The sequence below is a fragment of the Magnolia sinica genome, chromosome 3 (genome assembly GCF_029962835.1).
Source record: "Magnolia sinica isolate HGM2019 chromosome 3, MsV1, whole genome shotgun sequence".
Taxonomy (NCBI): Eukaryota; Viridiplantae; Streptophyta; class Magnoliopsida; order Magnoliales; family Magnoliaceae; genus Magnolia; species Magnolia sinica.
Genome location: NC_080575.1, coordinates 58,278,561 through 58,293,379, shown reverse-complemented (window position 1 = coordinate 58,293,379; position 14,819 = coordinate 58,278,561). Strand labels below are relative to the sequence as shown.

The window sequence follows — 14,819 nt, the reverse complement described above, 5'->3', positions numbered from 1 at the left end:
AAACCGAGTCGACTCGGTTCCAGCTGAACAGCAGCCCCACGCTGCTTCTCTCTCATTATTTCCCTTATTCTTTTCTTTCTTTTGTTTCCTCCCTGGGATGAACCGGACCGAAGTAGGCCCAACTTGGCTTGGACTCGGCAGCGTGTGCAGCGCTCCCACTCACACTCACACTCTCTTCCTTCTTCTCTCTATTCCTTTCCTTCTTCCCCTTTTTTTTAGGGATGTCTAGCAATGGACTGGTCCTGACCAGATGCTGCCTCGACTCAGGACGGACCTGGTCGATTCAGCAGCGACCCTTCCTCTCTCTCTTCCTTCTTCTTCTTCTCCTTCTTCCTTCCTTCATGACAGCGGCAACAGCTGTCCGCTTCTTCCTTTTCTTTCTCTTTTCTTCCTTTCTTTTTATCTTCCATCTCCGACCAATGGGAGCTCCAAATCTGACCAGAAATCGCTCCGAACCAGTGCGACTCGGCGGCTCGAACGGAGGAGATGATGGCCATTAATGGCGTCTTGAAAACTACTTCTCCTGCTTTCAATCTGCTTCATTCAGATGGTCCATATGGATCCTAGGAAGCTTGTAGATACTCTCTTTCGAAGTTTGAGGAAGGTTGGAGTGGTGGGTTCGAAGGGAAGGAGAGAACGGTCGTTTCTTTCATTTCAAACTGTTGTTAGTAATGGAGAGCCCTCAGCTCAAAAATACCCCCCTCTTATGGCTTGCCCTAATGTTGCTGGACCTTTGGATGAAAAACAAAGGGCTTGGAACGCATTGCTTTGCAACGTCCTTTACCTGTAGCCGGTAATACAAAACCGCCCACGGTTTTGATTTTGCTATAACTAAAAACCCCAAACCATGTGCATCGGATGGAGGAGACTCTCTTAAACAAACGGCTGAGATCAGCCAAAGACCCCTCACGCGGATCGTATAGCTGGCCTGACAGATGCTTTCCGTTTTTAGAAGCTGTGTTTGTAGGGCCGATTTGCACCTAGAATCGTGGGCACGTGTGGCTGAGTGGCTGCGCATGGGAAGCATGGTTTTAGTTAGAGCCATGCTGCGCACAAGATGGACAGTTTGGATTGATCAAAGCGATCACGTAGGTGGGCCACAGTTCACCGAGGAGGGACCTTGTCCGACCGTCTGATTTGGTGGAAAGAAATTCAAAAAGGAAAGAGGGAAATCCTTCCTCTTGCAGTTTTCCCACGGTCAGACGCGGTCTGACCGGGTCTCCTAGGTCCGGTGCACTGCAAGTTCACGCACTCCATGTGCATACGCGCTCCAGAGTGGGGCCCACAATGTTGATATTTGGAATCTGGCCCATTTATCAGATTCCATGGGTCCATGTATAACCCCTGACCAAAGATCAGGAAGATCAAAAGCTCAGGTGGACCACACTTTGTGATTCGGCTCTTATTGGTGGATTTTGAGGTGATCCAATGGTTGGATCACCTCGAAATTGAATGTCAATGGTTGAAAGGGTCCTAATGGGTCCCGTGTACATTCGAGACCCTCATAATGTATCACTATCTAATTAATATTAATTTTATTACTATTATTATTATCATTAATTATTTCCTTTTATTATTATTATTATTATTATCATCAATATTATCACTTACATATTTTGTCTTATATAATTTATATTATCATAGATTGTTGATACATATAAATTATATGAATATCAGTAAGTAAAGATTAATATATGTTATTTGTATATCATTTGTATGGTTACATATGTGTTAGATTTTGATTTTATATAAGTCGTTAAAATGTTTAAAATATGTTATTCATTATAAATTTTTCCAGTATATTTTATTTTTATGTATTATAAATTCTATAATTTGTAATTTATATTAATGATATTGTAAGTGTATGTATATAATATGGATTATGGTTGCATATCATTTTAATATGAAATTTTAAGTATTTATAAAGTATATAAATATCATTTCATAGTGTATATATTTATATTTTATTATTTTATTTATTATAAATGACTATTAACTAGGTAGATTACATAATACACATATATAATAAGTTATGTATATTAGATAATTATGACATATTACATATTCTGAATTGGATGACCAATCTAATGGTCGGATAATTCCACAATTGATCCTAAGTGCAGCCAATGTTTCCTATACAGGTTTAGGAAACTTTTGACATTTGCATTTATGACCCGATGGCTAACCTATGTAATTTAGCGGTTATCCATCCTATCCGGGTTGTGGATCTTATGTACTGCCGCAAGCCTCGATAAGTAGCTTAGATTGCAAGTTGGATGATTATACGAGACTAACCTATCCCAATAAATCAAGGCTCAATCCCAAGGTGGATTGACTTTAGACCTTACAGATTTATTGTGTTGTTCTAGCCCAAATTCAGACATTAAAAGCCATTAGAGTCCAGGGTTGATTGAACTCGGCTCTTAAGGGTTTATCATCACCATGGACCGTGAATCACTAAATGATGATTTGTAATATAAGCCACATGTGTTCCCACATTTGCTCGTATTTAATGGTAACACCTGAGTGATGAAAACACTACAAAAAATACATGTATTAGCGGCGTTTTTATCACAGGCGGCCATAACAAACCACCACTGTAGATAGAAATCAGTGGTGTTTTTATGTGGCCGCTAGTGTACAATGAAGCAATCGCCGCTGATTTTAAATGAAAAAAACAAAAGAGTCATTTTTACCCCACTTTCCCAAATCGCGCGCCTTATCCCCAAATCGCCCCTCTTCTCTCCCGCCTCTTCTCTCCCAAAACCCTTCCCCCCTCTTCTCTCCTCCATACAATAACTGACCGAAAGTCTTCTCTCTCCCTCTCTCTTTCCCTCTCCAATGTCTCTCGATCTCCATTTTCCAGTTAGGCCTCTCTTGATCTGGCTTCCATTTCCGTTGCTGGTTGAAGACGCTGATCTCTCAGCTGTTGCCCTCCTTCTCGTCAGAACAACACGTCAAAGTCTGAGAAGGCCTGCAAGAGGAAGTACGCTGATCTCTCGGCCGTGCCCTCCTCGCCGTAACACGCCCCTCTTTCTCTCTCTCTCTCTCTCTCTTAAGTCCAACTCATCCTACTCTAGAGCACCTAATCCACGGAAGGGTGTACGGAAGATTTCTAGAAGCCATAGCTGTTGCCATCTCAACCATTGGAGCTGTCAACAAAGTACCAGTACATTGCTCTTTTTTTTTCTTTTTCTTTTTTCCGCCATTTGATTCGTATCTATGCTTTGGAATGTATGGATAGGATTTCTTCTTCTTGTTCTTGTTCTTCTTCTTTTATTTATTTATTTGATGGGTCCTTTGAATTTTCTGTCTTGAGAAATGGGTTCTTAGTATTTTGGTTTTTGGGTCTATTTTTTTGCTTGATTTTTTAAGAAGATCCAGTCCATTCCTTTCATTTTACTGCATATATGGCTTGTGTTTGATGATCTGAACCGTTGGTTTATCATGGACAAATGTGAATGGATCATAGGCTGAAAATTACACTAACCACACAATTCTAACCATGTGAAAAAGTAGTGTACAAAATCACTAAAATGTAGTTAGTGGCTAGGATTATCTGATCAAGATGATGTTTGGTTAATGGTCCATTGGTGGACCTTAAGATGAATGAATGGCTCGGATTATCAATACATGTGCCAAATGTATGTAGGTGGATTGGGTCTTTTCCCTTCATTGAATATGATGTCTATTAGTACTATGACACAAGCACTGCTATGATGATAGAAAACCATAAAACGAGAATGCTCTGTTAGACGTTAATCCTCTGTGCTACTGGACATAGTTGTGATCCGAACCATTAAAATAATGATAGAAACTATGGATGGTCCATTATATCAATGTCTAAAATATGTCTATCCTTATAAAAACTGGGACAGTCTAGATGGTGTGGCATACATGTGTTCTACAAAGTGTAAAGGAGCTGCATACAACAAACAAATGCCCATCATATAGAGGCCATATAGGTCCAATGGATCTGATTTTACTTATTACTCCTCATCTAAGTTAGGGTCCAAAATAGGATGAGTTACTTCAACGGATCTGATTTTACCTAATTCTCCTCATCTGCTATTAAAGTCTTTATCAGCTCGCATATCTGATGAAGTAGAAGAGAAGGGTGAAGACCCTCCTGTCCCAGTCTCTTTACGTTCCCGCAGTGTAACGCCCTGAAATTCGGGGGTCGAGCATAACTCAGTTCCTGAGTTCCAAAACATCACTTATGCAACATATTTAATGATGGATGTATGTTGTCTGTATGAGTGCATAAAACATGGAATAGATTAAGCCAAATTGCAAATATGATTCAGGGATAAGTGAAGAACGCAAGCAGAAGACTTAATGAAATATATGTGTACTTGTGCAAATCTCTGAAATACATATACATACCAGGTCAAATACAAGTGTTGCTATCAAAATTACAAGTACCAAATTACATCATTTAATTCCTAAAAGAAATCCCGGCATCCCGCGCATCAGAACAAGGCTCACTAGAACCCGTCTGAAAACTGCATGAAAGAGAAAGTAGCCTCATCATCCTCGATCTCCCGCTCTGCCTCAGGGGTCTCATCAACATCCGCAGCTAAGACAGAGTCTGGTGGGTGTTTAACACCACCCCAGAACATGGGAGTGAGTGATCAACTCAGTGGAACAATAAAGCAAAGGTTAGCATGTTATCAGTTCAATCAAGCAGTAATGATAAAGCAGAACAATTAAACATGTCCTAAGTACTCTTGTTAATGCAGGGATGTATGCGGAATGATGCGTGCCCTCACGTGTACACCCTCAGCGTCTTCATCTTACGTTACGCATGACATCACCTCAAAGTGCGCCACATCTATAAAGCACATGCAAATGCGGTGCATGAATATGATTACCAAGTTGTTATTAGTCCTTTTCATACAGCAGGATTGGGAAGCTAAGATACCTTCCTCATATCACCATCCAAATAGTGATCCATTCTAGGGTAGTCAGTCCTAGACATCTCATACGATCATATGGTTGTAGGTCATTGCAAAGGGCTCGTCACCAATCAATGCACGCCTATCATACCTTCGTTACCACAATAAGGCTCGTCACCTTAATGCGGTATCCAGGCATGCTCGAGGTCACTACAAAGGGCTCGTCACCAATCAATGTAGGCCGACAGCACGAATATAGTGTCCCATACCACCATAATCGGCTCACAAGTTTGGTTGCTCACTGGTCACTACGGGGAGGCTCGTCACCCCAGAGTAGGCCGACAGCTCGACCACGGTGTCCCATACCACCATGTCCGGCTCATGAGTCTTAGCGGATCAAGGTACAATGGTTATTAGGATTTCATTGATAAGTTGGGTACCCTAGATTCAAACAGTAGCGTCCATACATGGTGAACATACATCAGAAAATCGGGTTACTTGACAAACTTGACTAGCACGAGTGCACGTTGGGTTGAACGACATAGAGTGCGCAAACATTCCGCGTGGCTAAACCACTGCCGACAACTCTAATACGACTCGGGTTCGTCTAATACGTCCTACGTGGTGAAAGCAACCTCAGTTATGATCTTAAGGTCGATTACCGATTTCTTGGACTAATGCATAGTCCCACACACATTCCACTACAACAGGAATTCGTATCTACAATTTAGAATAGTAATGGAACAACAACTCAAATCATGTAGTACACAAGCATTTAAAGAACATCAACTTAACATGGATTTAAGCATAAACAAGACTTGAAATTAAACAACAAGGAATGTAACTTGCATATAGGAAATCATACACACTAGTGGGAGAGTTGAGAATCGCTTCTCAACGCCCATACTAGGTTGGTATATCACACTTTAGATCATTCAGACATTTCTACAAACACTTAGAATACATAGTTCACATACATGACGTATGTTGTAATATACACATTTGGACAATTCCTTTTACCAAGGAGTTGTCGCACAAACATCTAGCATAAGTACACGACAAATAATCATGGCAAACACAGGTTCATATTTTATACGCATACGATACTTTATACATACACATAGAATACACAAATCTCAAAATAACACATGCATATCAGGAACGCAACATAAACATAACATTTGGCATGTGAAATCTCATCCATAACAAGAATAAATCATTCACTGGCATTGAAAGCCTTGAAAACCATAACCTATACGATTAAAGTCCACACCTTAATCCAGAAAAAAACACCGAGCTGATTTCAGACGATATGTCTTTGTCAACGGCGACAAGATAACCTAAAGCAAGAATAGAAATGAGCTACAATAACACAAAGAATATTCTAAGCTCTAAAATAGATTAGGGTTAGGTTAACTTACCCAAAGAAGAACTCAGAATCACCGAAATAACGATTCAAAAGTGAAGGTTCAAGGATGAAGAAGAAGAAGAAAGAATCTAAGATGATTCACCAACTTCTCTCTCACTTTCTCTCTCTTTTCCTTTCTCTTTCTTAGCTAGGGTTAGGAAATTCGTATGGAAAAGAGGGCTAGGGTTTTAAGGTCTATAAATAGGTCTAACATTGATGAAAATAACCCCAGGGCCAAGGTATACTTAGGGTATCACCAAAACAAGCCTCTCACGATCCAACGAAGCACTTCCGGTGGGCCTATTACCATGAAAGGTCGGACTTAAGCTCACTGACCATGGATCTAGGTCAAGCTGAGTTTTCGTACCGACCGGATCTTCAGATCAGCCGTGACGGACCACACTCAATTCAACGGTCACCAAATCTCGATCAGGCCCACAAGCACAAGGACATGCCCGGGCCACCTTTCCTGATCAGAGGGTGAAATTGGGTCAGAATCCAACGGTTAGATAGCTTAAAATCATCGCGCAAGCGACACGACTCAGATTTCATAAAATCTTATTGAATTTCCAACCGTTCCCACACTCTTCACTCCGGACTCAATCAAATCGACCCAGAACATCATCTGGACTTGATTTTTGAGGTGATGGTCAAGTCCAACATGGTGACCGCAACAGCCTAAGATCATCGCTATCGAACTTTCGATGCGCGGTCCAGGTTCGATCCAGAACTTTCAAAAATTCTCAAGAACAATTGGATGTAGCGATGAATCCCATATTTCAAAGTAACCTAGCGCTAACTAATCTACAGGTTTTGAGTCATGCAGATCCAATTTAAAGTGATTGATGTAAATTTCACAAGCAATCGAGTATAGCGCTAATTACCCCAAAAAACTACTAAGGAAAGAATAGAGTTAATACTCGGGTCTTGGCACAAAATTTTTCGAGTCATTACACGCAGGGTCTTCAAGATTAAGGTCTTGAGAAGATTCATTACTTGAATTGCATGCATCAAAGCTGTCAATGGATCGAGCATCTGAGTCATGTTAGGAGCAAAGACCATGGCAATATTTCTTACATTCATCTTGTTAGCTTCTTCCCCTTCGACAACATCTGCCATAAGATCAACGGCCCAGTTAAGGAGTGCAACTTGAGTTGGGAGGAGTAGTTTCACAAGTTCCACACTCTCTTCCTCTGTTTTACATTGCAGAACTTGTTTGGGGGAAAGGCCATCAAGTACTCCTGCAGGAAGCTCTCTGAACCATGCCTTAATTAGACCTGCTAGGCAATGAACATCAATGTCATCAGGTACAATGCCCTTGTTTAGATGGTCCCTCACATTTTCTTCCTTACTGTTCTCGGGATTAATCACATAGCAATTCTTTGTATACGGAAATGCAATTTATTGCATTGTGACTTTGTTTTTGGTTGAGATAGTTTATGTTATTTTTTGTGCATGTTGATATCATTGAGTTGGTAATAAAACCATAGTGTATCCTACAAGACCTCCATGAATTGTCTTACAAATGTTGTTCATATGTTATTCTAATGTTAATGTGCATGCAGAGTCACAGACAACATATCTCCATTTATTTACTGCAATAGTTTGTAAATCCCTCATAGCAATGCCATAAAAAGTGAAAAAGAAAAAGAAAAAGAAAAATCCTTACACTTCATATAGGGGTGGAAATCCCTCATTGCAATAGTTTGACTCGTGGCGTGATTTTTACTTGCTTATGTTGCAAAAGTTGAATCCATTGAAGTGGGGAATGTGCTCTAGTTACACTTCATATAGGGGTGTTGTCAGACTCGACCCGAATTCGCCTGTGTATATGTGTGTGTATGTGAGTATGCATCTCATTCATCTTGGTCTCGTGATCCTACAGGTCGAATCCCACCTGTGACCCTCGGATAGTGTTTGCGGTCATCCTGAAGTCTGGTCATGTAGACCTGACTCGAATCGAGCCGAAACCTGTGCCATCTTATCCGCTTTGTCGTTGCGATTCTGACGCTGCGTCTTGTGCATTCATCCGATGTATAGATTATAAGTTGTGTGCATTTCATTTTTTGCCCTTGATCATAGTCATGTGGCCCACCTAGGGATAGTGCACATATTTCTAGGTAGGTCTCATCTCTTGGCACTATTTCCAACACACAAAACACACACACACACACACACACACACACACACACACACACACAACCTAAGTCCTATTCTTACACCACCTACCTCTAAACACTACCCACAAGCCTAGAAAACCTACTAACCATATAACTTTGGTTGTATCTCCCTATTGCAATCATCATTCTTCTCTAACCAAGGTAAGAGAGAAATGATTACTAGCTTAAAAGAGGTTTCTCTCTCTTTCCCTCTCATTTCTCTCTCTCTTCTCTTCTTCCCTAGCAACTTCCTTCCATTATTCCAGCCCATCTTCCCTCCATTCCAGCCCCATTTCCCCTCTAATCCTCCAAATCTAACCATCTAAATCCAATCTCACCCATTGATATGGATCCCTTGGTGCACTAGGAGCTAGGAGGTCCAAGTTTGGAGCAAAGTTTGGAGCAATCTAAGGTGGGTGTACTCCGAGGACTTAGGATTTCTATTTTCATGTTCTTAGATCTCTTATATATATATATATATATATATATATATATATATATGGGAAGTGTAGGACCCACCAATTAATGGTAGAGATCCTACATCATCCCTTAGTTGTGGCCAAAGGGCCTATTTGATGCATGCATGCCTAAGCATGGAGTTTTCCCTTTATGGACCCCCATCATGGAGGATTATTTAGATTCCATGGAATGATAGGTCATTTAGACCTTAGAATCATGGTTGGGATGACATCCCAACCATTGATCTTGAATCTATGACATACATGTGGTCGATCTTTATTGTAACATATGAATAGAAGGAATGTATGGTGTGATTGATGAAGAGGAGGGCCTCAATATGACAGAGCCCCTCCTCTTATGGCTGATTCTTTATTTTTCCTTTATGATAGAATTCTGATCTTGCATGTGTGGCCCACCTTGTAGGCCACTAAAAATCCAGACCAACCATGGAGCTTGGACGCCCATAGCGGACCATCCTTAGACATGTGGCCCCAAAATCAACCTAAATGGGACACATGCAAGGGGTATTTGATGATGGGGAAGGTTTGGACATTTGTGGGGCCCACTGGGGTGGTCCACCAAATAAATTTCTTAGGTTAAATTCCATGGCAAATAATGTTTATATTTTAATTCTTTCAATTACATGTTGCTGTCCAAATCTATCGGGACAGATTTTTTGGCCAACTTGAGGCAAGGATTTAGGGCTTTTGGTGGGGAATTGTATACCAAGTGAAATATGATTTTTAAATATGGGTATCCCACCTATAATCATGCCAAATTCTAGCCCCAATTGGCCTCATTTGGGTCCCCAGAAGGGTGGGCCAATATGGGTACTTGTTGAGTTTTCTGCTATAATTCCAGCAAGATTGTAATTTGGAAATGTAAAATTATAAAATCGTTTCTGACTAGGTAGCCACTTTGGTGGACCCCAACTTCTAGTACATATATGAGAGAAGTTTTAAATTTAATTTTCCCAATTTTTGGACATCCAAGGCCCACCCCATTGGGTGCTCGATCATGATCTATCCAGAATTCTGCACTTGGCAGAATTTCTGGACAGATTGTAATTCTCAATTTAAATAAAATAATTTTGAGCATCTAGAAATCATAAAAATTTACAGGGAGGTGTTTCGCCCATGTTAGGATCCACCTACTAAATTTTAGGGTCAACGTACCCCTTTTCACACCGTGGAAAGGGCTGGACCAGACCACCACGTTGGGACATCCAGCTTAACCAGATTTTTTGGATAGTCTGTTTTATTTAAATTAATTAAAATACTTTTGACCATTAAAAAATTAAAAACTTTTGTGGAGGTGTGGCCCACCTATGGGAGGACTGTCCTACAAATTTTCAGGGCCATCGGGCTCCTGTACTGCCCGTCGTGTGGCCCGGAGTGGCCCACTAGGCAGGGATGCCCAGGCTGGGGTGTCCGGCCTTGGCTGGCCCTCCAGCCAACCTTATGGGCCCACCTAAATGTGCTGTATAGGTGACTTGACCATTCATGTGGGGTCCTTAGGGGAATTGACCATCTTCCCCTTTGGTACCACTAATTGGGTCCCATGGGATGAGTTTTTTTGGGCCAAATACTCGGGCCCGTAGAGCTGCTACATATGGGATATCCCTGTCTTGGGCTGCTACTGGGGCAGCATTCCAACGGCATGACCCACTTGAAGTGAGTGTTGTATATCCCCTTCTCATCTGGTGGGACCCACAATGATGTGTGTGGGCCATCAGGGATTAAATATACTATAAAATAAATCTATTGTTGGGTTCCAACCAACTCAGAAAATGGGTGGGCTAGGATTTGGCATTGGGTCCAATACTGCTACTCATAAGAGTTATTCTGGGACAGCATGACCCACCAAATTTGAGGATGAATTAATCTGTTATTTTGCTATTTTTCTTCAGTATTTTTAGGTTTAATTAGGGCCCATCTGAGGCCCACTCAAGTTGGGTTTTTATTAGAATGATGTATGTGGTTAATTAACTAGTTCCTTAGGCCTTTTCAGACTAGAACCTTCTATGTAGGACCAATGACCTTTGGGCCTATACTCACCTACCTATTGTGATGGGTTAGGGGCTATAATATGCAAGTAGTTGGGCTCTTGGCTGCCCACTAAATTGACTCTGTACTTCGGCTAAAAAGTGAGGCCCAACTCACTTGTGTTAAATGTGAAATTTACCCATATGGATGAACTACTGGGCTGCCCATGAAACCACCACAATATATCGATTTACGACCCTCATGGTTAGGCCTAAACCTTACTTGAGGGCCCACCATATTGCCTATGAGTTGGGCTTTGTGTATAGCCCATTAGGCCATGGATTACTTGGGCCTTGGACCTTACTTTTCTGCGTAGCGGGCTATCTTTTGGGACCTAGTTGAGGTTAGATGTCCTCCTTGGTGGCCATAAGGTAGGCCCATAGGGCCCTTCTAGGTGGTTGAAGGCCCACCTTGGACCTGGCTAGGACCGTTTCCTCCATTAAGGCCTTATAACTCTCTTAGCTCGTGGGTCACCCCAAAGTGTTGGGCCCCCACTAAAGGACTTCACTTCTCCTTAGAATACCTGTCTATATATCTAGACCTCATCCCTCTTTGGGAAGGAGGAATATATTCTATAGGTAGCACACTTACATCATTATGACCCATATACATCATCTGTGTGTATTGATTGCATTGTGTGGTGGTTATAGAGGGATGGAGTTTCTCCCCTTGTACACATTGGGTGGCTGAAGCTAGTGCATGATTTGTATGCGTGACTCATGCATTAGCATTACATTTCATGATGATGCCACCCTTGCTTCATCAGGGCCTTGCCTCCATAGGGATATTCGTGGATGATCGTATGTGTGGACACCAAAAATGATACTTGAGCATAGCGGGTGCATAGAATGTCCATGGGTGAAATTTCTAAAACTTTCATGGTACCAAGGATCTGCTCTAACACCGTGACCGGGTGGAAACATGAGCACACGAGGGCCTTACACCTTTAGGCCGTGACTCTCACTATCGTGTAGTCAGTTGGATGGGAATGTGGCCTTATCCGCCTGTGAGGGAGGGCAATATTAGGCTGAGTCTGACCAACTCGTGAAATAGGTCCACTGCCGTCGAGCCTTGTTGGTAATTGGTTGTTCACAAGCAGGTAGTGAGGTTTCTTACGCTCATTTAGCTGTGCGGGTCTGTAGAGTGGCAGTCATTCCGTAATGTAATAGACCCCAGTGATTTCCTTATGATTGAAAATGTACTAGATATGTGGATTGGTTATGAGCACTAGCATTACTTTGCATCGGATTCGCACCGGCTGCATAAGCCCTTTCATGCATTGCCTTAGTATAGCACCAAATACTCATTGCATCATATTCATGATAAGCCTTGGTAAGGCTAGTGATATTGTCATTGAGCATATTTCTCTTCTTGTTCCTCCTTCCATTCTTCTGTGCACCATTGTCACACACTTTCCCCATCCTCTAAGCTTCTATAAGCTTATGCACAATTGATGCATGCAGGTGATCGTAGGCAGGTGTCGTAACGGCAGAGCTTGGAGTAGAGTTGAACTTGAGGACTCCAGTATTGCTGACTTTTCTCTCATTTTCGATTATCTCATGTATGTCCTTTTGGACCTTATGAAAGCTTATAAAAGTTTAAATTCTTAGTGGAATTTGTGGTGTGTGCCTTGCGATTCTTAGATATACTTGCTATGATTTTGGGTATGCTCGTATTGGAAATGACTATATTGTTTATGAAAATCCTCCTTGTAGGATCCCAGGATCGGAACCTGCCTCAGGTGTGACGCCCTATCACTGTTGCACATGTGGGGGGGCACACATGGGCGAACGCTGATGTGGGCTTAGCCCAAGGGCCTGAGTGAGCTACTAGTGGTTGGCAGGCTATTATGCTAGTAGGCTACTGTGCATGTAGTGGGAAGTTGAACTTGTCCCACACCGGAAGCACTGTCCGAAGTAATGGTGGTTATATTTATTGTTCGGACCTTCCTTGTACGAGACCTTTTAGGGGCAACCCCGAGAACAAAATCGTGCAAGCACTGCCCAGAGCAGACAATATCATACAATTTTGGTTGGGCCGTTACAAATAGTATCAGAGCTAAGGACGGCTCTGCCCTTAATGGGGGATATTGTGACACCTCGTCACTGTTGCACATGTGGGCGGACGCTGATGTGGGCGGGGCCTAAGGGCCTGGGTGAGCTACCAGTGGTTGGTAGGTTACAATGCTGACAGGCTACTGTATATGCAGTAGGAGGTTGAACTTGTCCCACATCGAAAGCGCTGTCAGAAGTAATGGTGGTTATATGTGTGGTTCGGACCTTCCTTGTACGAGGCCTTTTAGGGGCGACCCCGAGAACAAAACTGTGCAAGCTGTGCCCAAAGCGGACAATATTGTACAATGTTAGTCGGGTCGTTACATCAGGAGCCAAGAATGGGGTACTGTGAAGGCTGTTGTGGCCAGAACCGGCCATCGGGTTCCTTGTGAGTCCGATTACCGAGTTTGGGGCGTGACAAGAGTTAGTATCATAACATAGCTAGTAATTCTGGAATAACTTAGGATAACATTGCATTATGCTAAGAGCATAAGACTAGTAGTGTCTCGAGACCCTTCCCTTCACTCCGTATTAAGCCTGTAATTGTCGTGATTCCTTGCGTCGTCGTTATTTTGTAGATGATGCTGCCTAGACGTGGCACCCGTGGCCATGGCGCCCGAGGTCGTGGTGCCCGTGACCTAGAGGTTGAGAGAGCAGAGTTTTGGTGGAGATCGGAAGAGAAGAGCTCCAGCCGGCAGTTACAGGCAGCACCGTCAATAGAGATGGAGGGGCAGATCAGGGTATCAACAGCCTACAACTTAGTTAGTAGCTTCTTCATCATCATCAATACTGCCAGCCGCTTCATCTTTCGGCCCATTTTTCGGTGTTTGCTTCGGGAAAGAACAGGTTAGGCATCAAAGACGTGATTGCCCTCTCCCCATACAGTAGCAGAGGTCACCGTAGTTGCCTCCTCCTCATCCTGGGGCTCCTCCTCAGCAGCAGAGGTAGCCAGGCAGACCTCCTCAGTAGAGACAGCAGCAGCAGTAGAGGGGATATCCTCATGTTTAGTCCCTAGGACGAGTGTGTATCGCAGCCCAACAGGCACAGAGTCAGGACCCCCAATCTCTGGTTTGCTTCCTCTACCAGCTCAGGGTCGATTTTATCCCACACAGCAGGCGTCAAGCCAGGACCTGTAGTCATCGACTGGTGGAGTCGTCGAGGGTATTCTTCTTGCTTCTACTTACATTGCTCATGTTTTATTTGATTCTGGTGCCTCCCATTCTTTTGTGGCTGAGTAGTTTTGTCGATTGACCGATATTCCATTGGAGTCCATGTCTGAGGCCTCGGCAGTCTCGTCTCCCATGGGGAAGTATGTTGTGTTGACCTGTCACTGTCCTTCTTGCTTGGTGTTAGTGGGCAAGATGTTCCATCCTGTCGATCTGTTCGTGATGCCGCTGTTAGGCTTTGATGTTATTCTGGGTATGGACTGGCTTGCGGAGTATCGTGCTATCTTGGATTGTGCCGCAAGGGTCACGTTTCACATTCTTGGCTTGCCAGTATTCCAATTTGTTACCGAGCTCAGGGGAGAGCCGTTATTCAGTTTCTTGGCTTCTGTGGTCAAGGATTTTAGGACAGAGTGTATTGAGCAGCTGCTAGTTGTTTGCGAGTACCCGGATGTGTTTCAGGAAATCCCGAGTTTGCCGTCACGTCGAGAGGTGGAGTTTCAGATTGATTTAGTGCCCAGTACTGCGCCCATCTCGAAGGCCCCCTACCGAATGACACCATTGGAGTTGAGGGAACTGCAAGAACAGTTGGATGAGCTCTGGGAGTTAAGTTTCATTCATTGCAGCAGTCCA

At 42.9% G+C, this 14,819-nt stretch overlaps 2 protein-coding genes across 2 annotated transcripts in view; one reads left to right on the top strand and one right to left on the bottom strand.

Annotated features, from left to right (window-relative positions):
- The first annotated feature begins 2,736 nt into the window (after positions 1–2,736).
- The window catches only part of LOC131238890 (uncharacterized), a 35,018-nt gene continuing 22,935 nt past the window's right edge, over positions 2,737–14,819 (top strand). The window contains exon 1 of the mRNA XM_058236479.1: positions 2,737–3,163. The gene's annotated coding sequence lies outside the window, so the exon portion shown is untranslated. The remainder of the gene's footprint in view (positions 3,164–14,819) is intronic.
- On the bottom strand, positions 2,938–14,163 carry LOC131238891 (rho GTPase-activating protein 2-like). The gene is made up of 3 exons (XM_058236480.1): positions 14,080–14,163; positions 7,261–7,686; positions 2,938–4,166 (listed from the first exon to the last, which is right to left on the bottom strand). The coding sequence occupies exons 1-3, from the start codon at positions 14,161–14,163 to the stop codon at positions 4,062–4,064; spliced, it is 615 nt and encodes a 204-aa protein (XP_058092463.1). The 3' UTR covers positions 2,938–4,061.